The 15,819-nt window shown below is 49.3% G+C and overlaps 1 protein-coding gene across 4 annotated transcripts; it reads left to right on the top strand.

Moving 5' to 3' along the window:
* The first annotated feature begins 28 nt into the window (after positions 1–28).
* On the top strand, positions 29–13,969 carry DRAXIN (dorsal inhibitory axon guidance protein). 4 transcript variants are annotated; one of them, XM_075520660.1, is made up of 8 exons: positions 329–809; positions 6,000–6,113; positions 7,468–7,949; positions 9,297–9,484; positions 10,022–10,133; positions 10,486–10,575; positions 10,822–10,911; positions 12,952–13,969. In XM_075520660.1, exons 3-8 carry the CDS (start codon positions 7,490–7,492, stop codon positions 13,062–13,064), a joined length of 1,053 nt encoding a protein of 350 aa, XP_075376775.1. In that variant the 5' UTR covers positions 329–809; positions 6,000–6,113; positions 7,468–7,489; the 3' UTR covers positions 13,065–13,969. The 4 variants fall into 4 exon arrangements, with proteins under 4 accessions (XP_075376776.1, XP_075376775.1, XP_075376774.1 ...); XM_075520661.1 differs by lacking the exons at positions 329–809; positions 6,000–6,113 and adding an exon at positions 29–284; XM_075520659.1 differs by lacking the exon at positions 6,000–6,113.
* The last annotated feature ends 1,850 nt before the right edge of the window (positions 13,970–15,819 follow it).

The following is a 15,819-nucleotide window of genomic DNA, read 5'->3' as shown; positions in this document are numbered from 1 at the left end:
CGGCCCGAGCGCCCCCTGGCGGCGGGAGGAGCGGGCGCGGGGGGGAGGGGGCGGCCCCCGCCGCTCGGCGCTGCCCCCCGCCCCCGCGGCTCCCGGCCGGCACCCCCGCGCCGCAGCCCCCGCTCCCTCCGCTGCGGCGGGGCTGGGCGGCCGGTGCGGGGAGCGGGGCACGTTGGTCCCCCGGCTCGGCTTCCCACCCCGTTACCGTAACGCGGGGGAGCCCCTGCGGGGAGCGGGGGGCGCCGTGCCCGCCCTGCCCCGCCCCGCCCCGCCGTGCCCTGCAGGTGAGCGGGGCCCGGCCGCCAGCCCAGCCCAGCCCAGCCCACCCGGGCCGGGCCGGGCCGCCCCGCCTTTGTCTCCGTTCTTTGTCTGCCCCGGTCCCTGGCCGGGGCAGGGACTGCTCCTGCCACCAGCCCCGCGGGAGCGCGCACCCTGCGCTCCCGCACCCCTCCTCCTCCTCCTCCTCCGCACCGGGCACCCCCGCGCCCTGCCCCCTCGCATCCCCCCGCATCCCCCTACAGCACCCGCTGCGCCCAGCACACCCCGAGCCCCTCCCAGCCCCAACCCCCCCGCACCATGCACCCCAGTCCCCCGGGATTCCCGGCGTCCCCAGTTCCTCTCCACATTCCCCCACTGCCTTCCCCCTGTCTCCTCCTCCTCCTCCTCCTCCTCCTTCTCCTTCTCCTCCTCCCGGGTTTGAACACCCCTCTGCCCCCCCCCCGGCAGACCTGCCTCCCCTCCCGCTGCATGCACAGCCGCTGCCCTGCCCTGCCTGCCGGGCTCAGCCCAGACCGAGGAGCCGCGGACAGGTAGGCAGCGCTGCCCGCACCGCGCTCACCCTGCACCCCGCCCGGGGCCGGGCCGCGGGGGGGCCGGGGGTGCGTGCTCCACCGAGCTGATTTCCCTTCGCTTTCGCAGGGGCTGGGGAGGAGTGGGGGGCACTTTCCCACTTTCCGTGCGCCCCGGAGCAGACAAAGGCCGGGGGTGAGGGGGACCCCCAGCACCGCTGCCGCCGGCGGGACGCCCTCGGTGCGCGGTGCCGCGCGTCGCGGCGGCATCGCGCGGTGGTGGGGAGCCGAGCACCGAGCTCGGACAGCGCCGGTGCCGGTGCCTTCAGCCAGCCCTATTGTCACCCGTGCCGGGGAGCAGGCTGCGGGCGCTCCCGCCGCGGTCCCGCCACCCGGCTGGCCCTCGGCGCGCTGTGCAGCGCCGTGCGCCTTGCAGGGGTGTGCAGCGTGGGCTTGGGGCTTGCGCCCCACCATCCCTACTGCAAGTCCCTGCTACTTCAGGGGCTACTGCAAGCTCCCTCCCGAGATGGCTCTCCCCTTCCCTGGAAGCCAAGCGGCCTTGGACAGAGGCATCGGCCCTCTCGCAGCAGCTGCTGAGCCCCTCGCGCACCCCAGGGGTACGTCCCGGCTCTGAGGCAGAGCTGCTGAGGAAAGTGGCCGAGGGGTGAAGGAAGCTTTTCCCACTGAGTCATTGTGTTTGCAGAGCCGTGCGCTGCCATGCACCGAGCCCCTGAGTACCTATGGGTTATTCTGTGCTCTTCCTCTCTTGATAAAAGTGAGATCTCATTTCTGAATTAAATCAATTTGGCATCAGTTAATGGCTTATTACAGCCAGTAATTCATCATGTAGGATTTAAGTGACATTTATCCAATTCACACCTGAAGTCTTCCGTCAGCCAGAGGGTTTAATGGAAATGGGTTTGTATTCCCATCTCCTCTCCCTTGCAGAAGGAGGCATTAATCCTACACATTTTGGTTCAAAGTGAGAATGACAAGCAAGGAAAAATGTTGAAAGCACACCCTAACTGTTCCGCCAGTCGGGACACATCCACTTCTCCCCTCAGTGACGATCGGGCCAAATCTGCCCCCATTCTTCCCTGTCACACTGGCGGGTGCTTTCCAGCCGGGTGAGCAATGACCTTTGCTATTGATTGTGTCTCATTTGTCACTAGGCATTGTGCATTAAACTGGAGAGTCTTCTCTGCTGTGCTGACAGCAAGCGACTATATCTTGGATGCTAATCTCAGACTCATTGCTATTTTAATCTCATTATTGGGTAGAGTAGACTCTGTTTGATAGCAGGTCGCCTATGATGGCTGTGTCAGCCACTCCGTGAAGTCCCAGAGGGAAGCAGAGCAGAGGGTACTGCATATTCATTCATGTGCCCCTCTTCCGCTTCAATACGGTGACTTGCTGGGCTGCTCCGTCCCTGGAGGATGTTGGTGCTGCACCCTTCCCTGCTCGTGCGCTGACGCTGAGAGCAGCGAAGCTCTCTGTGCTGGTCAGGGTAGGCACAGGAGAAAGGGTGGCACGGCTGTGGCTGAAGGCGAGAGGCACGTAGTGACTTGAAGGATTTGCAAGGTGTCCAGTGTTCATCAGAGCCCGGGTGCTGGAGTTAGCAATGACTTAGTGACAAGTACAAAGCTGCCAGCTTGCTTGCAAGTTGGGGCTGCAGGAGAGGGTATTTCCTGGGTCGCGCTGTGTGAACAAGCCACTTCTGTCCACTTCTGTCCTCAGTGGTTAGGAGGGCAGAGCGCAGTCTGCCAGGCAGAGCTGACCGGTGAAGGGAAGGGATGGCCTGGGCCAGTGGGTCAGCAAAAACAGAGTCCCAGTTCCAGCCTTCAATTAATGTTGAGTGAGTCACGTTTCAAGCAGTCATTGGAGATGAGTTGCCCCAGGAAGATGCTTTGTGGAGGCACGGGGGCAACTACAGCTACTAGTCAACCCCCTGCAAGCCTGAATCTCTATGTCCTGTCTCTTGTGCCACTAGTGCAATTAGTGTGTTAGTGAATTTGGCCCTTTCTACAGTGGAGTGCTGTTTGGTGATGGCAGAAAGTGAGAGAAAACAACACAAGCAAAAGGAAAGCAGATGTTTCAAAGGGTGGTGGCGGGATTCAAGTAGCCTAGCCTAAATATCTGCAGAGGGGAAATCTCTCACACCAAACACAGTCATGAGGGACAAGGAAACTGTGGACTCAGATAAATATGAAAGGCAAGGTGGGGAGGAAAGGTGATGATGGATACAGGAAACCTAAGAAAGGAGGAGGGCAGCTCCGAAGGGGGACCCAAAAGGACTGGAGGTCTGTGAGCAGGGGACTCTGCTGCTCTGTTGTCCCAAGGATGTCTGGGCGAGCAGCAAAAAAAATATTCTTTACAAAGTAAATGTGCAAGAAATGTTGGAGAGAAGAACAGTGTTATCACTTTTGCCCCCGGGAGGAAAAGAGAAGGATGCATATAGGATTACCTGTCTGCTTTTGGGTACCCTAGAAACCTGGGAGAGATCCCTTTGAAATGGGAAGGTCTCTTGGCAGATTGTATATGAAGCTTCCCAGCATTTGCCTCCAGAAACAGAAAAACAGATGGAAAGAGACCCAGCAGGGAAGTGAAATCTCATTTATCTGCACAATGCCATCCTCCTGGCTCCAGCCAGCTCTCTGCATGTCAGCTACCATAGAGCCTACCCCGTCCATTCTGCTCCAGGCCTTCCCAAACCCATCCATCACCCTACGGCTTCTTATTTACAGGGAGCCTGGCACACGAAGCTGGGTTTATTGTCTATCATCCCTGCCACACATGCACATACACACAACACCCATGTAGATGCACATACACTTCGTCTATTGCTGCAGCTTGGGATTGTCTGGAGTCCAGGAAATCTTTACGCACTCCTGCCAAAGTCTGAGTTTATCAACGCCAAAGAGAAATCTGGCCCAGAGTACGTGCTTGGTTCAGCCCTTGAGCATACAAACGGCATCACTGTAGCCTGGCGTGATAAAGGAACTTGATATTCTTTATTTCTGAGGTCAGGAGTTTTGCTCCTCTTGGCTGTGACATGAAGAACATATGTGGAAAGTTAAAGCTAGGACTGTCACGTATTGTTTTAAGTAAGTCAGATATGCAAGTGAACATAGATGATCTGATGTTCCTGCTTTGTCAAATACAAAACAAATACAGCAGGGGCAGTTTCAGAGGCTATTTCCCCACCAAGGTGGCATAACTGTATTTATAGGGGGAAAACATGCCTGAGTTTTTGTGTACCTACTCAGTCCATGGCTGCCTTGCAGGATTACAAGCAGAGAGCAGAGTAATAGCAATTGTATCAGTGAGTCCAGAGAAAGAGACTGCCCACAGGGCAAGTTGCTCAAGATGCAAAAAAAACCCCTAATTTCCCTTACAAGGTTGTGACCATCCACTACTAACCCAAAATGGATCAGAAATAGTGGCTGAGTGACAGCACTGCAACTCATTCATCAGCCCTGAGCCTGCACCCTGGGTAGCTCTAAGGCCTTATCTTTGCTTTACACATTTTCTTATTAGTAGGCAGATTTGCTACCTCAAGAGGCAGGTGGCTCATAATCCTGGGGGTATATAAAGGAAGTGCAAGGCACGGGGTGGAGTAAGGAGGATATAGGTCTGGTCTTGTGAAGAACTACAGGGGCAGCTTAACTTGGCAAGTACTTTAGCTATTTCCTTGATTAATATACGAACCCCAAGAAGAGGATGAGTTCTGGACTTGTAACGTGTATTTGTTTTAGAGCAATTTAGGAAAGGCATCTCCTTACAAGAAGACCAGACTTCTTTCTGCCTGGCATATGTCTCAGGGCAGAATCTCACCCTTTCCAGAAAAGGTGCATCAGCAGTGTGAGAACATTGCTGTCACCTACATCAACAAGCCCGCGGCTAGCACAGACTTCTTTTGTGGACTGTGGTCCTGACAGAGGAGAGGGTGGAGTTTACTTTGGTGCTCAGACATTGAGGAACCTGAGCACTGAGGAGAACTAGGGATGCCATCGTGTTTTCTAGCTGCCTTTTGGAAGTGTGAATTTTACCATTTCTGTAGGGTAAGAAAAATGGAGAAGGTAGGAAGAGGTTTCTGAAGTTAAAGATAGATCAGGGCATGGAAACAAGGCTGGGACTTCTGTGCCTCTAGCACAGCAGCGTGGTATTAACCCAAGGTACCAAAACTTGTCCATGCACTAGTTTGGTTTGGCAAACAGCTCAGACCTCCCTGACAACAGTGCAGTACAGGTATTTATCTGCATTATTAATGCAAGATTCCCAGTGACACAGCATGTTAGCCTGTGCTCTCAGCCAGTACAGAGATGAGGCAACCCATGTGCTCTAGCTGCACTTTCATCCTGTGTCATGCCAACGAGACAGCTGGGCAGCTTAAATAAATGCCCCCTACACTTTGAAGCAGACCTTCTGTTTAACTGCCCTGCAGCATTTAGCTGCTTTCTAGCTCCTGCTGAAAACCAGAATCCACAGCTAATGTGTCTGTCAGGTTCACCATCAAAGGGCCCGTGCCTGTGTGAGTGAGATTGGAGACACCTGCCTCGCATTCTCTTTGCACTTGTTCTCTCCTCTTGGCATTTTGCCTACAGATGAAAAGGTAAGATGCTGTTTCCAGCTCTTTGAGTTGTTCTGAGTGATGCCTTGATCCAGCTGGTTTGCTCTGGTTCTTAAAGAGAAAATCCTAGGAAAAAAACAAAGACCGTGGATGCAGAGCTTGGGTTTTGCTTAGTTGCTATTTGTTCCATTGGTTTTGAAGCAGGACTTCAAGTGCTTTGTTAATAGACTTAGCTGTTGGTCTCGTTTTCCTTTGTCCCAGGTAGCTGCCAATAAAATACTATTTCATAGTGTTATGCCTTCAGCAAATGAACTACCCAGCACCTCCTAAATCAGTCCTCAAGTAGCAGTTTGTTGTCCTCTGTGGCCAGTAGAAAGACCTGCTTTTCAGACACTGCATTAAAGAGAAGGCTCCTGTGCTGCCTACCTCTTTCCAGGGGAACTCTGAACTGAAAATTTGCTCTGAGCAGTAACAGAGATGAGTCTTGGAAAGGCAGAATCAGCTGGTGGATGAGTGAGCAGGCTTTTTAGTTAAGAGGCTGAAGACATCTCCCTCTAAACTCCCCAGATGCTCCATGAGGCTGGGGCTGCTCTGATGGCAGAGGTTTCACTGACTCAAAACATTTCACATCCGTCTCACAGGTTGGAAGAAAAGAGGAAAGGAAGAACCAAGGCCATTCTTAGGGTGTCTCCTGTCAGCTCCACAAAAAGGCACTGAGATTGGCCTCAAAGGATGTAACCTGCTGCCCTTCACAGGTGACAATGGCTGGTCAAGCAGCAAAGCACCTGGAAGAGGGAGTACAAGCCATTGTAGTTATACATCAAAGTGGTTCGTCTGGTGAACAGACAGATGGAAATCAGGTGGAAATCACCCCAGCTGGGGGCTGGGCTGCAGGAAAGATGGGGAGGAGGTTGAGTGAAGAGCCATGGCTGTAACTTTGTGACAGTATTTCTCAAATGTTAAGTGTTGGCCTGGTTTTCTGGCAGTCAGTGTCACAGGGAACTCTGGCTTTAAGCATGCCTTCATGCTGCCCAGCTTGAGAGGGACAGTGTGAGAAAGCTACCCCAAAGTGAAAGGCTGCACTGGAAATGCTGAAAACCCCTTTTCCTCCTTTTGTGGGAAAGGACAGGGGAGAATGACCTAGTTGGAGAAGTGTTTGACTTGCACAACATCCCAAAGCCATGTCTCATAACATAAACACAGGGATGAAGGAAGACCCTCAAAAATATTACAGTGAAGCAGAATGAATGAGAATATTCTGCAGCCACTGTGCTGAGGGACTCGGTCTCAGTGTTCTTTGGACTTAAATTACCCTCCCAGTGACAGCCTTACCTGGTGGGGTGAGGTGAAGTGACCTGTGCAGGATCAAGGAGGGAAAGTGGGACAAGCTAGAGAAAACTCAGTCTGCCTCCCTGCCCCTTGGTCTTTAGACCAGCATCCCCTGCTCTGCTGACAGGAGATTTGTGTCTCTGCTACGCTGTGAGGTATCAGCACAAAATTTCCAGTGTTTTTTCTTCCCTTGACCAGTTCCAGCCACCCTGAAGCAGTATGTGTGCGCATGCACACGTCTTTCTGTCTTGAGCTGCTCAGGGCTGCTGCTGGTCCTGCGAGGCCACCATCTGCCTCCAGTTCTGTTCATCTTGACATCTTCATTGCAAGGAAACCAGCTGTGAGGAGGAGCCAGTGCCAGCCAGACCCAGGATGCCAACCTGGCAGCAAACAGCCCTAGCCAGACAGCTGGTGCTGTGCAGGCGGCTCCGGAGCCGTGGCCTGCCGGAGCCAGCCTCCCCAGCCCCTCAGATGGTAGGCTGTGAATGGGAGGGTAGGGGGGCTAGTCAGGAATCAAAGGGAAATGTCCTACTGATTGATGGCCCTCATTTGCACATGAAACTGGGACCTCTCAGCCCTGCAGACCCTGCACGTGTGTCTGCGCTGCTGTCACCAGGGCTGGGAGAGGAGGAGGTAACCGAGGAGGGAAAAAATCACTTCTAGCTCTGGACACCATAACTGTTTTCATCTAGGTGTCCTAGGTCTAAATCTTGCTTGCCTTTACAGTTCCTGGAAGTTGGTTGCTTATTTTTTCTTCTTCTTTTTTTTTTTTAATTGCAGGTGAGGCAGAGCACCCAGGATTATGGCAACTTCTTCCACCTTCTTCTCTCCTTCCCTTTTCCTGTGTGTGCTGGTTCTTTCTGACATCAGTTTTGCAGTCTCCCTGGACCCTGGCACAAAGCTCAAAAATGTCCCAGAGAACAACAACCATCTTCAAAACCAAGAGATGTGGCTGCAGCAGCCCAGAAGCGGGCACCACCACAAGCATGGTTTGGCCAAGAAGGAGAAGGTCCATGCCATGCCTTCTAGAGGGCAGCCGGCTGGGGAAGAGGCCCTCAGAATGGGTAGCGGAGCTCCAGCTGTGGAACAGCTGGCAGCAGAAGGACAGCCAGCAGCCCTGAAACAGAATAAGGATGTGTTCCTGGGTTTTGAGTTCCCATATCCTGAGAGGGAGAACCAGTCCCCTGGGTCTGAGAGAGGAAAGAAGCAGAACCGAGAACATCGGCGACACAGCCGCAGGGACAGGCTGAAACACCACAGAGGTATTTGAGCTCCAAGGGAAGCTGAGGCTGTTGGGTCAGTGGAAATGAGTGTCACTTGTGTGAGGGCAAGAAGATGCAGCTGTGGTTGAGCCACATGGGTATGTGGAGGGTGTGGGATGTGTGCTTGCTCTGGGGAGAAATCTGCCAAACAAAAGAGGCACAAGAAAAAAGGGGAACTCCAGAACCAGAGGTTTTTACTGCTGGCTGCAATTTCGTGAAAACGACCTGGTTTGCCTTACAGGGGGAGCTCAGAAAGTTCCTAGGACTTGAGGGATTGTTTTGGGGTGGCCTGCTTTGGTTTTTTGCTTTTTTAGCAAATGGTTCAATTTATGAACAAACATGTCCAAGTCATGCTCAATCTCTCCACTGACTTCAAAAGATGATCAGAACTAGAACTAATACAAAACCCCTGCTTAGCTTGAAGATCAGTTTCTTCTCATCAGAGCTTGTATTCTTCTATATTTATGACAAACTACAAAAAATATAAATTTTGTACATGTGAAATTGCACTCATTACTTTAAAATGGTGCTTGTTTTTGACTGGGACTGCTTTCCTTGGCAGGTCAAGCTGTGGGGGTGTGTCTCTGTGATATGGTGTGCTCAGTGCTTAGTTCTTTAGTTCTATTAAAGCCAGGCAATTTGTGTCAATCTACACTTTGACAGGCTGGGTGTCAGTAGCCCTCAGTTCCAGCTATCACTCCTCCCTGCATCAGTAAGAAGAGCTCTATTGTTTTCTCAGGGGACTGAGTAAACAACTCATGTTAAGCAATATAGAAGAGTATGCAACAAAGCTGGTTTGAAGCAATATTTGCAGACTACAAAACAGGCCTTGTTTCTTTCATTTAACTTAAGGTCTATATTCAAATTAATACTTAGGGAATGCAGGGATCAGGCTGTGAAGATATTCTTATTTCAAGTTAGATAGGTCCTGACTTGGGCTAAATTGAAATAACCCACTATGAAAATCAAATAAGAATGCGTCCACAGGTATTTGCAGCAGCTTAATCATTGGTTTAAAAGTGGTTAAACAGGTACATTTTGTAGTCTTGAGAGCAGAAGAAGAAATCCTTTGCTTCTTGCTTCTTAAACAAGAAATAGATGTATCTTCAAGAAAGTGTGATTATGTATGACTTAAGCATGTAAAAACCAAGATGCATATACTCTGGACCTAATCTATCACTTTAATAGCATATGACTTTGTTTTACACTGGTCTAAACAGCAGCTCAGGGTGGTAGAACACTGGCCAGTGGCTGGATGAAATCTGAATTCCTTTGACTCGAGTCCATGGCACACAGAGAGAAAAGGGATGAGAAAGCTAATGCTACTGTACCTGTTGTCCTCTGCAGGGAAGACTCCTGAGGCTGGACCAAGCTCCCTGTACAAGAAACCTGAAAGCTTTGAAGAACAGTTTCAAAACCTCCAGGCAGAGGAAGCTACAAGTCTGACTCCCACCATGCTTCTCTTCACTGCACTGGAACTAGCTGTTTCCACAGAAGAGCCTCCTGTTCTTCCAGCCACATCACCACGGTCACAGGTAAAGAGATAGCTGGTCACTGCACTGCACCTCTGCTGCAGACAGAAATCTCCTGCACCTAAGGTCCAGTTTCCTTTTTTTTCAGTTAGAGGTAAGTGCTTGCTTAACACCAAAGCCCTCCCTCAAAAGCAGCTCTCTGTCTAGGACACATCTAAACACCTCTTCTTCATAAGCGGTTCCTTTAGTTGCTTCTCTCCCCTGCCCTACCTCTCCCATCTTCATTCAGCTTCAAGGACCAGAGAGGCAGTAGGAGCACTTGGCTGGAGAGGCAGCATTTCCTAATGCTCCTTGCTCGCCTTTTGTCCTCACAGAGAAGCAGTGGAAACTTCCCTCTTGGCTTCAGCTGCAACAAGGGAAAGCTCTTCCCTTCTGAAAATGAGATGCCAAGAATCCCCAGTGGACAAGACAGGGGTGGAGGGCGGGGGGGGAAATCATAAAGCCTTTTTAAGGTCTAAAAGCACCAGGAAAATTTGCAAAGACTTCAGTGTCACTACAGAAGTGTAATCCGTTGTTTCTTTGACTTCTTGTGGTTTGCAGGCCCGCCTCAGGCAAGATGGGGATGTGATGCCCACCCTAGATATGGCACTCTTTGACTGGACAGATTATGAGGATCTCAAGCCAGAAATGTGGCCGTCTGCTAAAAAGAAAGGTGCTAAACCTCCCTGTCCTCTTTCCCAAAAGTCATTCTGTAAGGCTTGTCCCATGGTTAGTGTTCACAGATGTGCTGAAGGATGTGAGAGCATAGTGGTGGGGAAAGAGAAAAAGCATAATGCTGATTGTGTTTTGTACTCAGTTTCAGAATGTTTCTCATTTTGAATGCATAGTTTGAGGGCAGAGAAAAATGATAGATGGAGGGTTGAGAAATAGGGAGGAGATTAGACTATGAAGGTTTAGAGTTCAAACTCTTGAAGTTTGAGGCTATTTTTACCCTGGAACAATGTAGTCTCCAAAATAAAAACACTAGCATGAAATTTTCTATCAGCATCTGTTTTTTTCCATAGAGAAACGCCGCAGTAAGAGCCCCAACAGTGGAAATGAAACAGCGACGGCTGAAGGAGAGCCATGTGATCATCACCTTGACTGCCTCCCAGGTCAGGATCAGCTTGGTAGAGTCATTTCTCTAAACATGAGATTGTCTGAAATCCAGCCCAGGTTCTAATACAAGTATCCTGCTTTTTAATACTGATAGAAAGTGGTATGCAGAGGGGAGGGCAGAGGCTGTCTAGGCGTGTTGTGGGAACAGGTAATGTCTGTACCATGGAGCTGTCATGGGTGTCAGTAGCCCTACAAGGGAAGGGGATAAATGAGCTGTGCTGACCCTTGTTCCTGTGTTGCAGGCTCTTGCTGCGACTTGCGTGAACACCTCTGCAAACCACACAATCGAGGCCTTAACAACAAATGTTATGATGACTGTATGTGCACTGAAGGTGAGTTCAGCTCTTTGCTCTCCCCCTTCCAGCTGGCTGCGTAGTTGGCTGCGTTGACTCGATATAGTGGTTTGCACGTGAAAATAGGAGCCAAGCTCTGCTGCTGTTAGCCTTTCTCTGCCACTGACTCGCAATGTGACCACCGAGTCATCTAGGATATCTTGTTTTCCCTCTTGAAAACAAAAATCCTGATATCTACAAACCTAACAGAAGAAGCCCCAATATATTAACACTTCAATGGTGCTTTCAAGTATCACAGGTTATAAAAACAGACTACTATCCTTGTTTTACATAACCTTATACCTAATATGGCTTTCCTGAATTAATTTCAACTGAACCTGTTGCAATTTAGTAGGTGTGGGCAGGACACAGACTTTTGCTTCTTAAAACTTTTTCTGAAGAATTCACAGCAGCCCTTAATAGACAGTCGTGTTACAAAGATGTTGAAAGGCACTCCTTTAGTCCAAACATGTTCAGGGTCAGCTCCAGGCACTGGGTCTTGTCTACCAGAGCAAAACTCTGGTTGCCAAATTTTGTGACCTGTGTTAGGTACCTAGTGACTTTGACCAGGTCATTCACCTACTTTTTACCCAGTTAAACAGACTGCTTTCCTGGAGTTGCAATGTTAAATGATAGTCTTCACCTTGGGTGTGTCGTGTAACACTTGAAGGTCCTCATCAGAGACAATGTTCTGACAGACTAGCCTAGAAAAGAGTTTCTGCAAGCCTAACGAGGGCTGCCCCTGGCCCTGCTTTATACTTAAGCTAGTTGTAAGTCCATGCCAAATGTGCATCCTCTGTAGCATTAAAAAGATCCCCAGAGATGTAGGGTCCAGATAAGATAGACAAGATGCTTAGATAAGAGCAGAGCTCTGATCTTGTGTGCTCTCCTTCTGGGAGGCCAGACTGCCCTGGGGGGATCGGTAACAAGGAGCAGAAACCCAACTTCAAGGTAGCTGGTCTCAACATAGCCTAGGGACACGCACTCCAAAAGGCAGCTCAGTGACCTGTGACATCGGCTGGGTCTCCCATGCACAAGTACTCACGGACAGTTTATGGGCTGTCTCTTTATAAAAACTCCAAATCCTCAGCCTCCCCCACTCTGGGGGTGCTGGCACTGTTGCTATCTGCTGCCTGCTCTGGAAGTAAAAAGAGTTACAGCTTGAAGGATGATCAAATCAGCTCCTGCCAACCCCAATGACCAGATCCTGGGCTACTGAAAATCAGGGCTTTCATGAGAATGATTTACACATAGGTTGTACCCCGTCTGGCCCAACTAGCTATGCATTCTGGTGTAACAAAGTCAGACAATAGACACCAAAAGATAAATCTATCAGTGCCAGAAACCAATGAGTTACCCTAACCAGAGGCTCCTCTTGCCTTCCGCTGCCATGGGAGAATATGTACTGATGTTTCTTACAAATAAAATGCCTTTTTTTTTCCCCTTTAGTATTCATCAATGCTATATCAGATAGCTTCCTTCAGACCCTGCACTTTGAGCACCCAAAACAGAGAAACTGGAGGAGATCAACAGTGTGCTTAGGATCAGACCTCCCAGTAATAATGCTTCAAAGTCTCTTCCCTCCTCTCCTGAAGCTTCAGGGAAATAAATAGCGAGGGGAGCTCCCTAGCCATTGCTGCTGCACATTAAGTCTATAGTAATTTCCCAATGGAGAGATCACTTAGACAGTAATGGGAAGTAATAGGGGGAAGCCAAGCAGGGCTTCCATAAAATCACTGGAAGCAATCAGGATAATTCATTGGTATTTCAAGAAGCCAGTGAAACCTTCTGCCTGAGCCAATGAATCCCAAACCAGAACAGTGAGCCAAACAGAATAGCGGGGCCCAGAAAGCAATATGCCCTGCCCATGCGAGGCATTTCTCTGCCACCTCATTTGACATAGCCCAGGCTTCCCAGTCCTGGGACTGTCCCCACTGCAGCAGGCTCCGTCATGAACTGAGGCCGAGAACAAAATGTTTGATGTTACTGCTGTAGTGAGCCCTGGTCCCTCCTGCTCACTTATGCATGTCTTTTCCATAGGGCTACGCTGTTATGCCAAATTCCACCGGAACCGAAGAGTGACCCGGAGGAAAGGGCGCTGCGTGGAGCCCGAATCGGCCAACGGAGAGCAGGGATCATTCATTAATGTTTAGGAGGGTGGGACTTCTGCCTGGATGGTCAGGAGCTGGGGTCAAACTATTTGTACCTAGCAATGGGAATTAGAGGAAAAAGTCAAGCAAATGACTGAAGCTGCAGGCTTTGAACATGCCAAGTTCCAACAAGACTGAAGCTCATGTTAATCATAAATAGAGTGGCCTCAGCCTTTTCCATACCAGGACTGCATTCTCCCTCCCTTCCCTCAGCACATTCCTGCCATTGAGCTAGGTCCCCTCTCCCAGTTAGTAAGAGATGATCATGACTACCATTCTGATGGTCTGGGCAGGAAAAGGCTCTGCAGTTTCATCTCCTCCTCTCAACAGAGGCAAGATATGAAAGATCCTTCAAGTCAAAGGGCATATGAACTTAAACTTTACCCCTTAGCTATTGCTTGAGAAGAAAGGTAGGTCCTCCTTAAGGATCAGAGGTTCCTAGAGGATAGGAAGCTTGTAGCCTCCAGGTGGAATCAAAGATGGGAAATGGATCAGCAAAAAGCTGGCTGCCTAGGGAGAGGGGAGCCTCTGACAGAGCTCTTGCTCTCTCCCTTGTTCACTGCTACAGACAGATATTCCCTAGCTGTTACACACTACTACTTCCTACCTGTCTTCTTTGGGACCATCCAGTCCCACTCCTTCCTTCCTTTCTTGCTTCCAGAGAACCACCTGGTTTCTGCAAGGATGTGGCAAGATATCCCAGCCTGCAGCTCTCGCTCATTTAGTTATGCTGCCAAGTCTGTTATTTTTAATGATTATTTTTAGGAGCTTTCTGGGGAAGTGATAGTTTTCCTAGTGAGCCAAAAATAAAGTTTTTGGTAACAGGAGATAGGGACAGGCTGTTCCGTTGTAGTAAATCCTGTGACGTTGCATGTGTGTTTCCATGATATGTAAATAAAGATACGATAGATATCCTTTGTGCAACTCTTCTGCTTCTTTGACTGCACCTAAGGATGCGGCAGGAGCCAGAAAGGCCTATGAGGTAGCCCTGATGACTTCAGGTAATCACACAGAGCAATTGTGCTACTTGGTAGAAAAACTCCTCTACCCAAATTGGGGATCCAAGCTTCCCTGTATTGTCACTCAGATTGCAGCTAACAGTCGGTTTCTGCCTGATGTAGCCATCCAAATGTTCAAAACTTCTTTATATTACTACTTATTTACTGACTTCAGTGATGTATCAGAGCAACACAGGCTACCTGTTGAACAGGAGTAGTGTTAGTTGGTAAAGATGTTCTTTTCTACTGCCAACACCCCAGTCCCCTGGCTTCTGGTGGGAGACAGCTCTGAAGCCTTTTAAATGTTAAATTCAAGAACCTGGAGATGTACAGCACTTTTTGTAGGAACAGAAATATTAATCCTGTTGCTGTGGTCAGAATCCTCTTTACGCTGCTTCCCTAACACCCCCCTGTGTTCCATATAGGTAGGCAAATCTGCATTTTGCGCTCCTGTTTCTGTTGTAGTGTCACTCTGCATTGTGTATTCGCTCAAATGCTGCTAGCATAACAGTTTATGCCTCTAATATGATGAGTGCCCAGTCATGACTACAGAGATATACTATGAATACAATATTAGTTCTGACCCACATGCACCTGCGCTGCTAGGAGGTATGCTAAAGGAGGAATTTGTAAAGGAGCATTGAGGCAAAACCTATCACTTGGTTGGATGTAGCTATTTAGATTTCTGCTTACAGCATTACCATCTTAGCCCAAAAGGCAGGAGTAAAGAAAGGTGGTTTGGCTCCAGCTCTATGCCACAGCAGCAAGGATGTAATTTGTTAACCCAGGGAGAGAAATGCAGCCCCTCCCTCAGCCTAGATGCAGAATAGTGGGTGGTGCTGCCAGTGCTATTGTCAGTGGAAGCGTAAAGGGAAAAAGGCTTTAATTGAGCACAGTCAATTGCAGAGTTCTCAGACCCTGGTCTGATGAGAACCACACACACAGCCATTATCAAAGCCAGGTTTTGATACTACACTGCTTTCCAATATAGGTGCTGAGCTCTGTGTTGGAACAGTGCAACTGAAAGAAAGCAGGAAATTTTGCAGGGGCCTTTATCCTTGGTGATGCAGGTATTCATTGCCCCATACGCTACATACAGAATCCTTGTATTTTGGGCAAGACTCTTTTGCAAATCATGTGACATACAAGCAGGCTTAAACAGCGAGTCTGAATTTGAAGCCAGGGCTTTTAGACTCCAAAAGGAGACTTGCTTCTTCAGCTCTTGCTTTTTCAGCTTTCGGTCTGGTATTAACTCTGAATATAAAGAACAGATTATTCTTAATTGTGGGATTAGTTAAATGTCTAAGGTCAGTGAAAATTGATTAATTATTATAAATCAAGTCAGAGGATTATTGGATTGATTGCTCATATTGGAGTTTCAGAAAGAGAGCCCATGACCAGGACTCATTCTTTCTGAATCAAACTGTGATGTTGCAGATGTGAAGCAGAAAGGGTGAGCAGCAGCACAGGCACAGCAGTACAAAATGCATCAGAAAACCTGATTTATGTGTCAGCCAGATCAACTAGTGACTTTGCAACTGCAGTGCAAAGGAAAGCTGTTGAGTAAATACCATGCCAAGGTGTGGAATGCGAGACCAGCCTGTGATATAAAACCCCAGGGGAACATTTGTACAACAAGTCCAACCCACTTCTGAGTGTCGCAGAGCTTTTTAGTGCCGCTCTGTGCTGTCTCAAGGATATGGCAGCAGCTGCAGAGCAATAGTGTCACTGGGTTACATATAGCAACTTTCCCCTTCCTT

This window comes from Mycteria americana, chromosome 18 (genome assembly GCF_035582795.1).
Source record: "Mycteria americana isolate JAX WOST 10 ecotype Jacksonville Zoo and Gardens chromosome 18, USCA_MyAme_1.0, whole genome shotgun sequence".
Taxonomy (NCBI): domain Eukaryota; kingdom Metazoa; phylum Chordata; class Aves; order Ciconiiformes; family Ciconiidae; genus Mycteria; species Mycteria americana.
Note: the sequence above shows the minus strand (reverse complement) of the source record. Positions and strands in the feature narration are given on the sequence as shown.